We start from the raw sequence: 17389 nt of genomic DNA on the forward strand, positions 1-17389 counted from the left end.
AGCATGCTGTCCTGGTTCTCGCTCACGTTAGAGTAGATGTCACTTCTGTGAAGGACACAGCATGGCTTGGTAACTAAGTGCATAAACGCTGGGGCAGTTTGCCCAGCTCAGATCCCAGTTCAGCCCCTTCCGGGCTTCGTGTTAACTTACACGGGATCTAACCTTGTTACCTCCTTGAGTCCTAGAGAGGATTAATAAGTTACAATGCAGCAGTTAAACAGCCCTGGCATGCAGTTAGCGTTATGTAGGCAGCAGCTATTAATTGGCCAGAATCTGTGATGGAACCTCATCTTGGGGAGGCTTTGGAGATGATTCTGTGGGGGATTCCTGAAGGACTTTATAAGGCCATAGGCTGCATGATAGCTAATCAGCCTATACAAACAGCAATGCAAACATACCATTAGGTTTATTCTTTATATCTGAACATTGATTTTCAGGTACAGGTAAGCATTTCAGATACACCAGAACAAAAAGGCTTCCTAACTGAGATGTAAATGTTTACCTACCACAAAATAACTAGATGTCTGTGAAGGCTGTTAATAATAAAATTAAAAAATTTTAAAAATAAGTAGGGAATTAGTCCAGCAGAATACAAAAATATTTTAGTGCATTTGCTAATGCAACTTCAGTGAGAACATTTTGCATAGCATTCTTTTGATCCAACAAATGTTTTTTTCATTTTAAGTAATTGAAGGGAGAATGATAGATTAGATAATACCAAAATCTAACCTTTTAGTATTATTTAGTGCACTAGCACTAACATTATATACAGAACAACCTTTAGGAGCTATATTTCACTACTTATTTAAGTCCAATTAGGCCACGAGTCCTTCAGGAAAATGCCTGATTTGGAAATTTTTTATCACTTAGAATTTTAACTAAAATTGGTTACATTGAGCATTTGGCTAAAATGTGTAATAAGTGTACTTCTAATTTTCAGAAATAAAAGAAAAAAGCAAACTGATAGCAACTTTCCCATGCTTTCCATGTTTCCCAGTAGTATATACATTTTGTTTGAGGAAAGAGAGAAGGGCCATAACAGATTAAAATATGACCAAATGGAACTTCCGGTCAAGATGGCGGGTAGGTAAACGCGGTATCACGTCCTCCCACAACCACATCAAAGTTACAACTAAACTACAGAACAACCATCATTCAAAACCGCCTGAAATCAAGCTGAATGGAAGTCCTATAACTACGGAATTAAAGCAGCAGCCACATCCAGACTGGTAGGAGGGGCGGCGGCGCGAGGGGCGGGGCGGTGCTGCGGCTGCGGCTGCAGCAGCGGCCCAACAGGCTGGTCCCACACCCACGTGTGGCGGATAAAATCAAGAGGACACCTTGGCTGGGAAGGTCCTTCCTGAGGACTGAGGGGTCCCTGTCCCACACCAGGTGCCCCGCTCAGGGTTCTAGTGCCAGGAAGAGAATCCCCATCACTTCTGGCTGGAAAAACCAGCGGAAACTGAGGCTCAGGGAGGCTGAAGCTGCTGGAGCCCCAGGCAGCTCCTTAAAGGGCGCGCGCACGGACTTATCGGACTCTCTCCCTCTAAGCTCGGAGGGGAGGCAGCTCCAGGGACGCCAGAGACATACAGGGAAGAACTGAGATGTTTGGCACTGGAGCGAGGGCTGGAGAGGGGACTTTCTCGGGGACAAAGGTGCTGTAAGAGGCCTTTGTTCCTTTGGTGAGCCCTTCCCAGGGGCGGCAGACAGTCGCCATACCTGGGACTCCAGCAACCTGGCTCACACTGGTAGCCCCGCCCTGTTGACTCCCTGAGGTCCCACCCCGCCCCACCCAACTTTCAAGCTCACCCAAGCTGTTGCCACTAGCTTAACCATAGGATTGGCCTGTCTTGGATCCTGCTTCAGGTTTTTCCTAAATTCTTTCAAACGAGCAGCATCTGGTCTCAGCAAGCCCCATACCTCTCATTAAGTAATACACTGAAACAAACACAGGGAGGCAGCCAAAATGAGGAGACAAAGAAACAGGTCCCAAATGAAAGAACAGAACAAAACCCCAATGAAAGAACTAAGCGAAATGGAGATAAGCAACCTAACAGATACTGAGTTCAAAATACTGCTTATAAGGATGCTCAATGAACTTAGTGGGAACCTCAGTGAACTTAGGGAGGGCCTCAAGAGCATAAAAAAGGACCAGTTAGAAATCATGGATACACAGTTAGAATTGAAGGAGGCATTAACTGAAATAAAGAATAATTTACACAGCTTCAATAATAGAGTACGTAAATCCAAGGAGCAAACCATCGATTTGGAATATAAGGAAGCAAACAATGCCCAATCAAAACAGCAAAAAGAAAAAAAGAATCCAAAAAAAATGAGGATAGTGTAAGGAGCCTCTGGGACAACTTCAAGCAGGCCAACATTCGCATCTTGGGGGTGCCAAAAGGAGAAGAGCGAGAACAAGAAATCGAAAACCTGTTGGAAACAATAATGGCAGAAAACTTTCCTAACTTGGTGAAGGAAACAGACATACAAGTCCAGGAAGCACAGAGTCCCAAACAAGATGAACCCCAAGAGGCCCACACCAAGACACATCATCATCAAAATGCAAAAGGTTCAAGACAAAGAGAGAATCTTAAAAGCAGCAAGAGAAAGGCAGCTAGTTACCTACAAGGGAGTTCCCATTAGGCTGTCAGCTGATTTCTCAAAAGAAACTTTGCAGGCCAGAAGGGAGTGGCAAGAAATATTCAGAGTGATGAAAAGCAAGAACCTACACCCAAAATTACTCTATCCTGCAAAGCTCTCATTTAGAATCGATGGACATATAAAAACTTTCCCAGACAAAAAAAAGTTAAAGGAGTTCATCACTACCAAACCATTATTATATGAAATGATGAAGGGTCTTTTTGAAGAAAAAGATAAAATGTATGAACAAACAAAATGGCAATGAATACATATCTATCAACAATGGAATCTACAAACAAAATGAACAGGTAGAACAGAAACATTCTCATGGATACAGAGAACATTTCGTTAGTTGCCAGTTGGAAGAGGGGCTGGGGGAATGGGTGAAAAAGGTGAAGGGATTAAGAAGCACAAATTCATTGCTAGACTGACAAACCTTAAAGGGAAAGGGGTTGGGGGGGTGGAAAGAAATAAACCAAAGAACTTATATGCATAACCAATGGACACAGACAATAGGGTGGGAAAAGGTGGGAGGGGGACGGGAGGGAGGAGGAGGGGGTCAGTGGGGGGAAAATATGGAACATCTCTAATACATTTTACATCCAACAATAAAGATTTGAAAAAAATTAATTAATTAAATTAAATTAAATTAAGAAAATATGACCAAATGCAGACATCAAATCCCGGCTCCTCTGCATTCAGTGCAACCTGAGCAAACTTCATGGCCTCTCTGTGCCTTAACTTCCTGGTTTGCAAAGGGGAGATAGATAAAAATGCCAACCACACAAAGTAATTGTAAAAAATAAGAGGTTAGCCCTGGCCTGGTGGCTCAGTTGGTTGGGAGGCAACTGATCAGTCTCTCTCTCTCTCTCTCTCTCTCTCTCTCTCTCTCTCTCTCTCTCTCCCCCTCCTTCCCTCCCTCCCTTCCTCTCTCTCAAAAAAAAGAGGCTACGCCCAATGGCACTAACATGATATTTGGTACCTAGGAAGCCAACAGAAATCCCTGCTACTCACCAAGCAACAGCCTCCAGGAAGGTAGGGGCTGTGCATTAGCAACCTGGAAACCCTTCAGAAAACACTTGCCAAGCCAGTTTTCCATAGGAACACTGCCCTGGTTTCTTAGCAGACTGTAGTGGGGAGAATGTCAAAGCACTGGTACCCCTAAACTAAATGAAGTATACATGCTAGCAACAGCAGGAACGGTAGCATGGAATGATGGCTGAGTCACCAGAGCCCAGCTCTGGCCCCTGTTCTGCCACCAACTAGCCATTGGATGCTGGACAAATAACTTCTTGAGTCCGTCCCTTCATCTGAAGGAAGAAGAGGCTGAGAAAATTGTCCCTTAAATCCTGTTCTAGTTTTACAGGATTATGCCAGACTCTACAATTTCAATTTCTGCCCTGTTATATGGTTACCTGCAGATATGCCAAATTCAATGACTCCCACTGTGTTAGGAAATTAAGAATCTTTGATAACTCCAGAGCTGAATAATGGCTTCTATTATGGTCAGACTCATCCTGTCTTTGCTGCAAGCAAACTCAGAGAGGTCAAAGCTAAGCTCCACTTTGCTCATAGGTCTAAAGCCATTTGATCTACATCCAAAGAAATGGGAAACTTAGCAGTAGGTAGCTGAGCTGTTTCAGAGACCTGAGAGCAGCACACAGAGAAGCCAGACCAGAGTGTGGGAAGCCATCAGTTCACATGAATATCCTTTAGGTTCACAGAACAAATCAACAAGTGTTTATGAAACGCTTTGTAGGAGACACGAGCTCAACCTGGCTTACATTGGAATATAAATACTAGAGTAAGTGTGTAGACTTGGGCCAGTTTGGGCTGTGTGGGAAAGTGGATCTCACAGAAGAGAGGTACTGGATTTGAATGGTGGGTGAAAATGATTTATCAGTGGAAACAAGGGGATAAGTGATTGATGCATCTGTCACCAAGCTCCACAACTTCTAAGAACTTTGTGCTGAGACACAATAAATTATTAAAATTGTCTGACTGATGGCCAAGAAAATAATCAGGACTAACACTTTACAATCTTGTTAGTGCTACTCTCTAGGTGCCCTGCCTTTACAACTGCATTTTTATTGCACTGGCTGAAAAAGAAATGAAATGTCTATTGTAGAATTATTCCTATGTGCTTATAGATAGTCAGCTAAGAAATACAAGAAACAGACAATTTTTCTCATGAAGGTGTCTAAAATTACCTACATGGTATATATCCCCCAAGTCTGTACAGGAAAACATAGGATATCAATTATTATTCAATAAAAAGTTAAAAATGTTAATAAATGGGCCTGGCCAGTGTGACTCAGTGGTTGAGCATCAACCCATGCACCAAGAGGTCGCTGGTTCGATTCCCAGTCAGATCATGTGCCAGGTTGTGGGCATGATCCCCAGTGGGGGGCACGCAGGAGGTGGTCAATGGATGTTCTCTCTCATTGATGTTTCTATCTCGCTCTTCCTCTCTAAAATCAGTAGAGGAAAAAAATTTTTTTAAATGTTAACAAATGGTTTTGGTTCAACTGGGTGTTAAACATACACTTACCATTAAACCCAAATAGCCTACTCCTAGGTAATTATCTGAGAGATGGAAATTTATTTTCACACAAAAACCTCTATGTGAATGTTTATGGTGCCTTTATTCATAATCACCAAAAACTGAAAATAACACAAATATCCTCCAACTGGTTGGAAAGATAAGCACAATGTGGTACATCCATACAGTAGCATACCACTCAGCAATGAACAGGAATGAACCCATACAACAACACAGATGCATCTCAAATGCATTATGATTCAAAATGCTCCATACTGAATGAATGTAGAAAAGACAGGACTATAGGAACAGAAAACAGATCAGTGCTACCAGGGGCCAGGGTTGAATAAAGGCAGTGACTCAGGGGAACATGGAATTTTAAATGATGAAAAGGGTTTGATTTTTATTGTGGTTATAGTTACACAACTAAATGTTTGTCAAAACTCTTAATTTTATACTAAAAAGGGTGAGTTTTACTGCATACAAACATTCAATAAACCTTACTTTAAAAAAGGGGGGGGGTTACCAAAAAACAAAAACTTTGGTCTATGAAAAACTTATGCCAAGCCAATTTTTAAACTACAAAGCTCAAAGCCTTTATAATTCATGTGGGAGTAAAATACTCCTTGGAAAATAGCATATTAAATAGTATTCTACTGCCTGTAAAGAACATAATAAGTAAAAAGTTCTGAACCAAGATGGTGGCATATGTAATAGAAGCATGTCTTTCCAGGGTCACTTTTGGAGACTGAAGATGAACAAGAATTACACATTAACACTTCTCATCTTTGCTTTCTGCACTTGAAAAATAGTGTGCCACTTCCTTCTGGTCTCCATGGTTTCTGATCAGATATCTGCTGTCATTCTGAGTTTTTTTCTGACTGCTTTCAAGATTTCTAACTGTCGTTAGTTTTTATAATTTAATTATGATGTGTCTTGGCACAAGTTTCTTTGGATTTATCCTGTTTGTGGTTCTCATAGCTTCTGGAAATTGCAGGTTTATGTCTGTTGCCAAATTTGAAGAGTTTTCAACCATTATTTCTGCTTGTATTTTGTCAGTGTCACCCTTTCTCTTCTTTCAAGACTCCAGTGACACAATGTTAGATCTTTTGTCCCACAGGTCCCTGAGGCTTGGTTCATTTTCATTCAGCTCATTCTCTTTGTATTTCAGATTGGGTAATGTTTATTCTTTTATCTTCCAGTTCATGGGTGCCTTCTTCTTTCCCTTCTATGTGCCTGTTGAATCAATCCCCTAGCCTTTTATTTTGGTTCTTGATATTTTAGTTCAGAAATTTCCATTTGGTACTTCTTTCAATATGATTTTGCTGAGGCTTTCTATTTTTTTCATTTGTTTGAGTATGTTTATAATTTCTCATCAAAGTATTCTTATAATGGCTGCTTTAAAATATTTGTCAGATAACTCTAACATCTCTGTCATCTCAGTGTTGGCATCAACTGACTGTCTTTTTTTTTTTTTAAGAATTTTTCATTGGTTTTTAGAGAGAGAGGAAGAGAGAGGGAGAGAGAGATAAGCATCAATGTGAGAATGAGACATTGACTGGCTGCCTCCTGCATGCCCCTTTGCTCCTTAGCAGGGATCAAGCTGGCAACCCAGCATGTGTCCTGACTGGGAGTCAAACTGGCAACCTTTCAGTGCACGGGACGACACCCAACCAACTGAGCCACACGGGCCAGGAACTGATTGTCTTTTCTTAATTCAGACTGAGCTCTTCCTGGTTCTTGCACACTAAGTGGGTTTGATTGAAAGCTGGACATTTTCAAGCTATGTTATGAGACTCTGGATCTTACGTAAGCCTTACATTTTAGACGGCTCCCTCTGACACAATCTCAGAGGGCCTGAGGGGCCCGGGCAAGCGCTGCTGTTTCCTGACAGGTGGAGACACATGGCCTCTACCAGCACCACAAAGTGGGAGGGCAAGGATGAGAGCCTGGCTCCCTACTCAGCCTTTTCCAACACCATCCTGAGTGTCTGATTTCTTCAGCTTCAAGTCAGGGATAAATGAAGCAAAAAGAATACACAGAGAGCTCACCTCACTGTGTCATTCTTTGATCTCAAAAGTCCCTGGCCAGTCTGCCTTCTTCTGTCCACCTTTCAGGATCTTCTTGTGTTTGTTTTGTATATAACATTTAAAGGTTTTAGCTGTAATTAGTGGAAAAACCAGAGAAAAGTAAATCTATTCCATCTTCCCAGAAGCAGAAGTCCTGATATTTTATTCTTCATCTCTAAATAGATGTGTAATGATATCAAAATAAAAAGAGATGAGTTCTTATGGAGTTGTTTAAAGACATAATTAACACCACAGACCAGTATTTCCTTACCATGTACACAATGGCCTGATTTTAGCTGTATTATGGAGTTCATGACAACATTTTTACACTGATTTTATTCAGAGTCAATACATTGTTAAGAAAATAAAATGACTAATTTCAGCCTCTCCCAGTTTTTCCCATTGCTTTCAACAATTTCATTCAGCCAAAACTTAGCTTTAAAAAAGACTGTAGAGTAAAATGCTAGATTCTACGGAGAACATAAAAATGAATAAAACCCAACCTTCTCTCCAGGAGTTCATAAATCAGAGGAAAGACAAACAAGTAACAAATATAGATAAAAGGCAGAACACAATAAGAAACACCAGGTCACTTTGTAGCACAGTCTGGAGGAAGGAGGAATTCTCCCTCTGCTACAATGACCGAGGACTGCTTCACAAAATATGACATTGAAAGATGGGATAAAATTCAAGTTGGGTATCTCCAGGAGAGGGGACACTCCCAGAGAAAGAGACCGTAAGTGAAGGTGAGACCAGAAGGAAGACAGGCGTATGTAGTGTATTACAAATACAGGCATACCTCGGAGACATTGCTGGTTTGGTTCCAGACCACCGCAATAAAGCGAATACTGCTATACAGTGAGTCACAGGCATTTTTTGGTTTCCCCATGAATAAAAGTTATGTTTATACTATACTGTAGTCTAGTCAATGTACAATAACACTGTACCTAAAGAAAACCACAATGAACATACCTAAATTTAAAAATACTTTATTGCTAAAAAATGCTAACCATCATCTGAGCCTTCAGTGAGTTGTAATCTTTTTGCTGGTACAGTCTTGCCTCGATGTTGATGAAAACAGAAGCACAATAAAGTGAAGTGGAATAAAATGAGGAATGCCTCTAGTGCACTTGGCTAAGCTCTAGGGCACCTGTCCTGGCTAAGAGGAGAAGAGGAGGAAAGATAATCCAGGCAGGGAGGGGCTTTGAGTGGGGATAGTCATTGGATCCAGAGGCCCCACACAAACACCCCCTCAGCAGTGTACAGAAGAGACAGGCGTCTGGGTCAGTCAGGGTAAAAAGAACACTGGAACCTGCCTAGGCCAATGGGCACAGGACGGTGGTACAATGAAAATCTGTCATCACAGCGATGAAGCTGTTATTCTAAGAATAAACAGTTGTTTAAATGTGCGTGTGTGTGTGTGTGTGTGTGTAAATCTTCTTTTTCACAGAAAGGAAAGTTATGTGAAATCTCAATGAAGCAAGGGCAAGTTCGGTTTGGAATGAGTTTCTATTTCTCCTGCAAACTTAAAGATAACAAAGCATGAGATTATCTTCCAGAGACATTAAATGTTACTAATAAAGAAGATCGACCATAATTAGTTAACCTGAATTAACACTACACTAGCGAGCCTTAAATACCTCTTCCCACCCCCAGAATTCCTGGCGCCCCCTCCAGGAGGACTCTGGGCTGACCTCCCAGCACATGCTGTTGCTCACAGGCATCCTTTGTCCTCGGAAATCTCTCAGTATAATGGCACTTTGTCTGCTTTGCTGAACCCAACAGTCGATTCTCTTCCACCTATCTTAATATCCACATTCATATTCAGGCCACTGCTTTTGGTCAATAAAGCAGAAGAATTCTGCAAAGGAGGACCAGCACTCAAAATACCCATTCAAAGTCTTCAGTTACAATAAATATGTGGACCTACAGAGAAGTGGGCCCATCGACAAAGACACGGACCCACCTACAAAGTTATGGACCCTCCTACAACCCAGGCTTTGCAGGTTTACCTTCCACATCCCAAACCTCAAGTAAGATTTCTTTCCAAGAATTCTTTTCAGAAGCTCATGCTAATCTTGATCCAGGCCCTCGCCCTCACCACAGTCTAGCTCAGAGTGGACATGCACAGGAGAAACTTGAGTGCTGCTTGAGTTTAACTGAATCATGGGTCCTCAGTCACTGAATGCTAAACACTTGAGAGCTTCTATAACTACAGAAAAGACTTTAGAGAAGTGTTTTAACCCTGTGTGTGACCTAAAGCAGGGGTCAGCAAACTGCTTCTGCAAAGGGCAGATAGTTTTGTCTTTCTGTGCTACATAGTTTCTGTTGCAAAAACTCAGTCCCGCTACTGCAATGTGAAAGCAGCCACAGTGTGTAAATGCTGGGCGCGTCTGTGTGACAATAAAACTTTATCTACAATAACCTATAGGGGCCAGGTCAGTCCCCTGATCTGAGAAAGGAAATGTAATCTACCCGATGCTCTCCTGTCACACAAATACCTGATTGTCATGCTGAGAATTGCCATATTAGCACCTCAAAAACCCCTCAGCAGTAACACTAATATAATAAGAGAGCCAGCTACAATCCCAGTCCTCCACCCTGGCTCCACATTGGATTTACATTGTCTATGCACTTCTGTACAAATTTCTCAAGGCTTTTTAAAACATGCAGTCCTCACAGGCCAGTCCAATGGATCGATGGTCAATAACTCTGTGGTTCCTGTCAAAGACGAGGCTCTCCGGGCTCATTCACAGCACTGCTACCTTTCCAGCCTGAAGTAACATCACCCAGGATGCAGCATCTCTGCCATTCATGGATCTAGAAGCAGCTGCCTATATGTGGGGCTGGGGTTGTGGCTTCTATGCAGATGGGAAGAAGAAAGATGAGGGGCTTGCAGTCCTCACATGGACGGTCCATCTCATCCAGCAGCTGCACTTATGCGCCACCCCATCCTTCACAGATGCGTCCCTCTTAGCTAACATCACAGGTATGGGCAATTATACTCTCCCTTTTCCAGGCACCATGATTGCACAACCCGGAACACCAGCATCCTCTCCTGGGCTGCACTAAAGTCGTTCAAAAGAAAGATCTTAAACCACCTACTCTGAATTTCCCCTCTCTTTGATCTCTCCATTTACTGCAGAATTGTTTAGGGGAGGGGTCACCCAAGCCTCTCTTTTCCCTCTGTGACACGTTTGCTGGTGTAACTCATTGTCCTCATCACCCACGGCCAGGAAACAATTGTTTATTTAACAAACACTAACACAAAACTTCCTCGTTCCTCATTCAGAGCACTTTGTCAATATTAACTCACTGATTCCTAACAACATTCTCAGTGGGTGCTACAGTTGTTCCCACTTTATAGATAAGGAAAGTGAGGTGGAGAGAGGTGAGACAGCCACAAAATCATACATGTGGTCAATGGCCTGGTCAGCAGAACAACGACCCCCCAAAGAAGCTCTACTCCCTGGAGCCTATGAATATATTATGTCACATGGCAAAGGGGAAATAAGGTTGCAGACAAAGTAAAATTGCCAAACAGCTGCACTTAAAACAAGATCACGCTGGATTATCGAGATGAACCCAGCGTAATCACAAGAGTCTTTTAAATGTGGAAGAGCGAGGGTTCAGGTAAAAATGGCTGAATATTTAGCTTCAATATTTGAGACTGAGAACAATAAGGTTACTGTTCTTTTCTTTTTAAGATCAGGGCCTGCCTGCATAAGGACCAGCGCTTCTGGCTTCACCATAAACCAACTTTCAGCCAGACCATAGTGCTGCTCAACTTGTACTGGAATCCACAGAACATCGCCTAAACCGCAGACAGATCACATGGCCACGTGAGCCACGTGGAGGTGCCAGAACACTGGTAACGTCTTTGGGGAGGTGGTCACAGAACTGCAGGAGAGGGACGGGAAGATTGAAGAGGTGAATGTGTGCAACAACGTGGGGGACCACCTCGTGGGCAATGCCCATGTCAAGCTTCGACATGAAGAGGGTGCAGAGCAGGGGGTGACAAGTCAGTAGCCGCCGGTCCAATGGGCAGGCTGTGCATGGGAGCTGTCTCCTGTCACTGACTTCCAGGAGTTTACCATGGTGACTTCTGCAACTTCGTGCACCTGTGACCCATCTCCCAAAACTTCTGGCAGTAGCTCTATGGGTGAGGACCCAGGTGTAGGTCACCCCCAACGGCCCATGTCCACCATGGTCCACAAGAAAGAAATCGATGATATTCCCCAAAACACTGGCATAGCCACTTCTGAGATCCTGGCCATCTTGCCCTTCACCCCTGACAGGTACAGATGTTCCTGGCCAGGACCCATTCTCAAAGCTCCCTGACCTCCCCAGGGCCACCTTCCCCATCCTCTGGGGCCTACCACCCCTCCCCTAGCGAAGTACTATATTGAAGATTAAAAATACATATAAATGTGGGAAAAGGGAGACATGACAGTCAGGGTCCAAATGACCTGAATGACAGACTCCACCAGCCTCTGCTGCCTTTAAAGATGGAAGATGAGCCCAGCTGGTGTGGCTCAGTGGATGAGCATCGTCCCATGGACTGAGGGGTCCCAGTTCGATTCCTGGTCAGGGCACACACCTGAGTTGCGGGCTCGATCCCCAGTAGGGGAGCATGCGGGAGGCAGCCAATCAATATTTCTCTCTCACATCGATGTTTCTATTTCTCTCTCCCTTCCTCTCTCTCTAAAAAAATCAATAAAAAAATATTTAAAAAAAAAATAAAGATGGAAGATGAAGAACCCATGGGATTTGGGCAGGCTCCAAAGCTGGGAAAGGCTAGGAGACAGGTTCTTCCCTAGAGCCTCCTGAAAAAGAGTAGTCCTGCAGACACCTCGACTTTTGCTGGCTGAGACCCATTTAGGACTTCTAACCTAGGTTCTTTTAAAGTCACTACACTAGTGATAATTTTTTATCGCAGCAGCAGGAAGCTGAGACAGATGTGGACACTGGGAATGGGTGCTGCCACAGCGAATGTGGACATGCTTTTGGAACTGGGCATGGTCAAAGGCTGGAAGAATCTGAGAAGCATGATAAGGAAAGCCTCGATGGCCTTGAATGGACTGTTAGAACAAATACAGAGTTAACAACTCTACTAGTGAGGGCTCAGAAGGAAGCAGGGAGCATGGAAGAGAAAACCTGTACCATCTTAGAGAACAGCTCTATCAGCATGAACACACTACAGACAGAAACGGATGAGAAGGGCACTCCCCGTGAAGGCTCAGAGGGAAATGAGGAATGTATCACTGAAAACTGAAGGAAAGGAGACACATTGTCAGAAAATGGTCTTCATGAGACAGATACTGGGGATGCAAACGTAAGTCATCTCACCCCACACGAGAGGGGTTCAGCCTTGAGAAATGAGGGATAATTGAGAAGGGCCCTCTAGGACTCTAGTGATGCGATCTATTAAGGCACAATGTCACTTTCTCATGTCCCTGCTGTGTTTTCTTCAAAACAATGACCATGTGTAAAATGATACCACTTATCTCTTTGCTGGCCTCTCCCCCTCCTCTGGAACTTAACGCTCATGGAACAGAGACCCTAGCTAGCTTGTCATTGCTGTTGAACAGCAATTTTCAATAAGTGTTTTGCAAGAATTTTTAAAACATGCAATACCTGACTATGTAGGGAGGGGCACTGACCTTTTTCCCTTAGACTGTCAAATGGAAATATTTTTATTTTACTTTATCTTATTTTTTATCCTCACCTGAGGATATTTTTCCATTTATCTTCAGATAGAGCATGAGGGGGAGAGAAAGAAAGAGAGAGAGAAACGTCAATGTGAGAGAGACATATTGACTGGCTGCCTCCCGCACAACCCTGACCAGGGCCAGGGACGAACCGCAACTGAGGTACGTGCCCTTGACTGGAATCGAACCTGACACTGGAGACTCATTGTTCCATGGGCCAACACTCTTAACCACTGAGCCAAACCAGCCAGGGCTAATAATTTTTTTTTTTTTTTTTTTTAATGACAACAGCTAACACAACAATAACCATCCGGTGTGAATGAATCAAAATTATAGCTATATTTTTTGTCAGATAGGCAAAAAATACATATTTTTGGTGTGCTGCAGAATTTTAGTAATTTAGTAATGTGTGTCATGAAATGAGAAAGGTTGAAAATCTCTGCTGTAGAATGGAGCCTGGAATAGTGCCCAGGTGCACAGTAGGGGCTCAGTTTACATTTGCTGAACAATGAGCAACATCTTTTTAGACTGCCCAAGTAGTAGTAAGTTCTTTTGGGGCTCTGTCTCATCTCTGGGCAACCTCCTTTTGCTTCTGAGACTTACCAAACCTTATCTGGTGACCGTCCCACATCCATCTGCCCAACTAGGCAAGGGGCGGAACCACGAGGCGCAAGGGAAGGGGAGTCCCTGCTATATCTCCCCATCTCTAACATGCAAATTGTCATACCTCCATCTGAAGGAATCTTATGAATCAAGTAAAATCCTACTTACCAGCCTAGCAAATCTGCCCTTTCTAGCTTCACCTGTCCTGCAGGCTTCAAGCAGCCAGGTACTTTGTTGTCGTTTTTTAATGGACATGCCAAGAGTAAAACAGAAATTCTGACCCATTACTATTAGTTTTACTATTAAAAAAACCTAACACCCTTTACACCCCAACACTCCCTCTCCACCCACCCCATGCAACCAAGAGCAGTATTAAAAAACAAATCATTCTCTAGCTGGTTCTCATCTTTCTGCCTTGGTTATAAAAATTTAAATAAACACAACTTAAAAAACAATGTCTGTGAAGTAGGAAGAAAATTTAAGAGCAAGACAGAAGGAGGAAAAAGTTGGATCCCTTAAAAGTTAAACTTTTGAATTTCCAACAGGGATTACTGAAAAGGTATCTATTTATAGCTCTTCTTTCCCTCCAAGTGGCCCATAACCCACAATCAATGGGGAGCCAAACACAGAAGTAGGCTGTGCGACGGCTGACTCTAAGCCTCGGTCACCCTAAGCATGTGTACCGGAGGCTGGCAATGTGTAGAAGGGGCCTGGACATCCCCATGCCCAGGGGAGCCTGATTGAGCTCACACTCCACATTCCAGGAACAAGAAGGCGGCACCTTAGGCAGACAGGAAATGAGTCGTCATGGTCCCCCACCCCAACCCTCCGCAACAAAGTATCCGGAACATCTTATTAGCTGTATTACAAAATCCTTTGCTGATCAAGATTCCAGCTGTATCGTGCCCTTATCACTAAATAAGAAAGTGGCCAGTCAAAATTACACTGCTACTTCATACCAGCACCAGTTCTGAAACCTAAGGTCAGCTCCTGTTCCAGAAACACCACACCTCACGCTAAAGGGCAGGTTCTCATGGTGGCCACTGCAGGGCTCTTGGTTTGGGTCCCCAATGCCATTCCTGCATTACCCTCTTATAAACCAAGGACAGCAGTGAAGTCCAGCCAGTCAACAAAAGGAGCAAAAGGGGCAGCCTTGTCCAAAACAGGCAGCAAGTCGTGTTCATTTCGTTTTATTTGACTTCTAGAGCCTGTGTTCCATGGCTACCAAATGCTTAGGCTAGAGTCAGCTTAAGCAGTAAAGGATCTTAGAGAAACCTCACTTTGCAGCCTGGAGCTGGAGGAAAGAGCAGGGAAGTGTACCTGGAAGATGCTGTTTTTGCAGCCATGATTGTAATAAATTAGTCAAAGACATTAACTGCCATAATAGCAAAAAAGACAGCAATAAAAAAGAGAGAAAGGAGGGAAGAGAAGTGGATGTACCTCAGTGGATATCATTAATTCAGTTTTAAACAGAGAATTAGTTAAAATCTTGTTTATTTAGCAGACTGGTACACCCAAGTTGGCAACTTTAAAATTCTAGACAGAACCTTCGGATATTTATAGCATTTTAAAAGTGCTGACATTTAAAAAGTCAGGCCTTAAAGTTTCAGGCTTCTAAAAAGAATGTTCATTGAAAACACAACATACTATATAATTTTTTTTATTTACTTACAGTATCTTATTCTTTTTTTGTGGGTAAGGAAATATATTCTATTGCAACACCATAACTGTCATTGTAATTTTGCAGGTAAACTGAAAGCTTGAATCTAAGTTGTGCTTTTGAAAAAGCGCAAATACTACACACACTAAAAATAATTCATTACCTATCGTAAAAATGCTGCTACAGAAAATCACTTCAAGCTCCATAACATATAAGAGCCCAGATCAAGCAGATGACAAAGAAACTGAAAATGCAGATATGCTTGGGACTAAGAGGAGAGACTTGAGTTCTGTTTCCTACGTTCCTGACTAAACCTTGCAGAAGGTTCCATGCCTCAGTTTCCTTTTTGTAAAAACAAAAACAAAAAGCGGGTAACTATACTAGCCTTGCTCACCCCTCAAGGTTGTTGTAGATATCAAATGAGATATGTCTGTGATAGTACTTAAATGAGTCTGGTTATCACTGGCAGGCTCAGTGCAGACTCGTAATGCTCTGGAGCCAGACACTGCCATGGGGTACACAAGTGACACAGCTCCTCTCTGTAGAGCCCGGGGTACTTTTTAAGTATCAACTGTATGGTCACCAAATGCACCAAGTGGATGAACAGTAAGGATTTCTCAACCAGCAAAAAAACCAAAACAAAACAAAAAAACAAGTGGGAACAGAGAAGAGTGTAGGGTGAACGTGTACTGTGACTGGGGGCCTGATCCCTGAGATGCGGTCACCTGCCGTGGGAGGAAAGGACACTGTGTGTAACGGAGAAGACCTGCCCTGGGGGACACCGGCCCTGGGGGTCTGGCCTTGGAGGACTCCTCCCTGTAGGACCCGGGCCCTGGGGACGCTTTGGACGGGATGCCCCTCGCCCTCATCCCTCCAGAGCTCCCAGACGCTGTGGGTCCAGGAGGCGCCAGCCCTCACCTGCGGTGTCCCAAATGGAGATGTTGTAGGAGCCCCACTGCTTCAGGTAGAAGGCACCGCCCACCGTGCTGACCGTGTCCGCGAAGCGCCGCTCCATGTACCTCTGCAGCAGCGACGTCTTTCCCACGTTCATGTCCCCCAAAAGCACGATCTTCCCGTCGGGCTTCCGCATCTTCCCACAGAAAGCGTCCCTCCCCTCTTGAACCCCGCGCTCGTCTGGCCCGTGCGCTCTGGGCGAGGCTGGAGCAACTGGACACCGGCCTCGAGACGGCTCGGATCCGGGACTACTTGGACCCGGGACTTGCGGGGACCCGGACTCGCAGGAACTCCAAATTTGCGCGGACCCTCGGGACCCTCCTGTCCCCACGCCCGGAAGAGCAGAAGACGAAGCGCGTGTCCGCGCCGGGGCAACACCAAAGGACTAGTCCAGGGCGCCCTGGACCGTCCAGGGCGCCCCGAGCCCCGCCCCCGGCCCCGTGCCCTGCCCCGCCCTTCTCCGGGCCCTGCCTCCCACTTTTCTCTAGACAACCCTCCCCGGCCCCGCCCCCCACATCCAGCCTGACACCCTACCCCTACCTCGCCCCAGGCTCTACCCCGCCCCTCTTCCCGGCCACCCCAGCCCCGCCCCGCCCCGCCCCGCGGCCCACCACCGCCCCCTCGCCAGCCCTCATTCCGCACGCTCCGGCCCCGCCCCAACTCTCCTCCCAGCAGTCCGGGCGCAAAGCCCTTCCACTTCCCGCCGGCCCCCTTCCCACCTGTGCAAACCCCAGGGACGGGCTCCTGAGCGACGTCAGAGGCTTCCCGGCACTGGTGACCTCAGAGCACTGAGGTCCCGGGCTAGTGTTGGTGGCCCCTGGAACCCAGTCCACACAGCGCTTTCCCAGTTGTGTCGATTTCCTTTTCGTCGTGTGTACAAATGTAGCCAGCAATCAAGGTCATTACAAAAGTTTACCTTAACGGAAAACGCATCCTAAGATTCTGACTGTTAATGGTTAGAAAGTTAAGGGAGATGGAAGACTTGCAGGAGGATCGGTTTCAAGTGTCATTTCTTGTTTTGTTTCGTTTTGCTCACTTTTACAAGAAACCATTTATACTATGTTATATTTCAAAAATGGACGGCCCAAGTCATTTAAAACTTTGGAGTGAAAATTTGACTTTGGCAGTTGCGATGACTATTAGCAAAATATTTCCTCCTTCCTTTTTAAATAGAGTAAACCTTGAAATGCTTCTAAAATATTCAGCA

General features: G+C 44.3%; 1 protein-coding gene and 1 pseudogene across 1 annotated transcript in view; one reads left to right on the top strand and one right to left on the bottom strand.

Annotated features, from left to right (window-relative positions):
* RAB20 (RAB20, member RAS oncogene family) overlaps positions 1-16589 on the bottom strand; it is a 34418-nt gene extending 17829 nt beyond the window's left edge. The window contains exon 1 of the mRNA XM_036250054.1: positions 16147-16589. Within this exon, the coding sequence (XP_036105947.1) occupies positions 16147-16318 (172 nt within the window). The 5' untranslated portion in view covers positions 16319-16589. The remainder of the gene's footprint in view (positions 1-16146) is intronic.
* Positions 10894-15618, top strand: LOC118622630 (annotated as a pseudogene).
* Positions 16590-17389: the final 800 nt, after the last annotated feature.

The sequence above is a fragment of the Molossus molossus genome, unplaced genomic scaffold, assembly GCF_014108415.1.
Source record: "Molossus molossus isolate mMolMol1 unplaced genomic scaffold, mMolMol1.p scaffold_m16_p_9, whole genome shotgun sequence".
NCBI classification, from domain to species: Eukaryota; Metazoa; Chordata; class Mammalia; order Chiroptera; family Molossidae; genus Molossus; species Molossus molossus.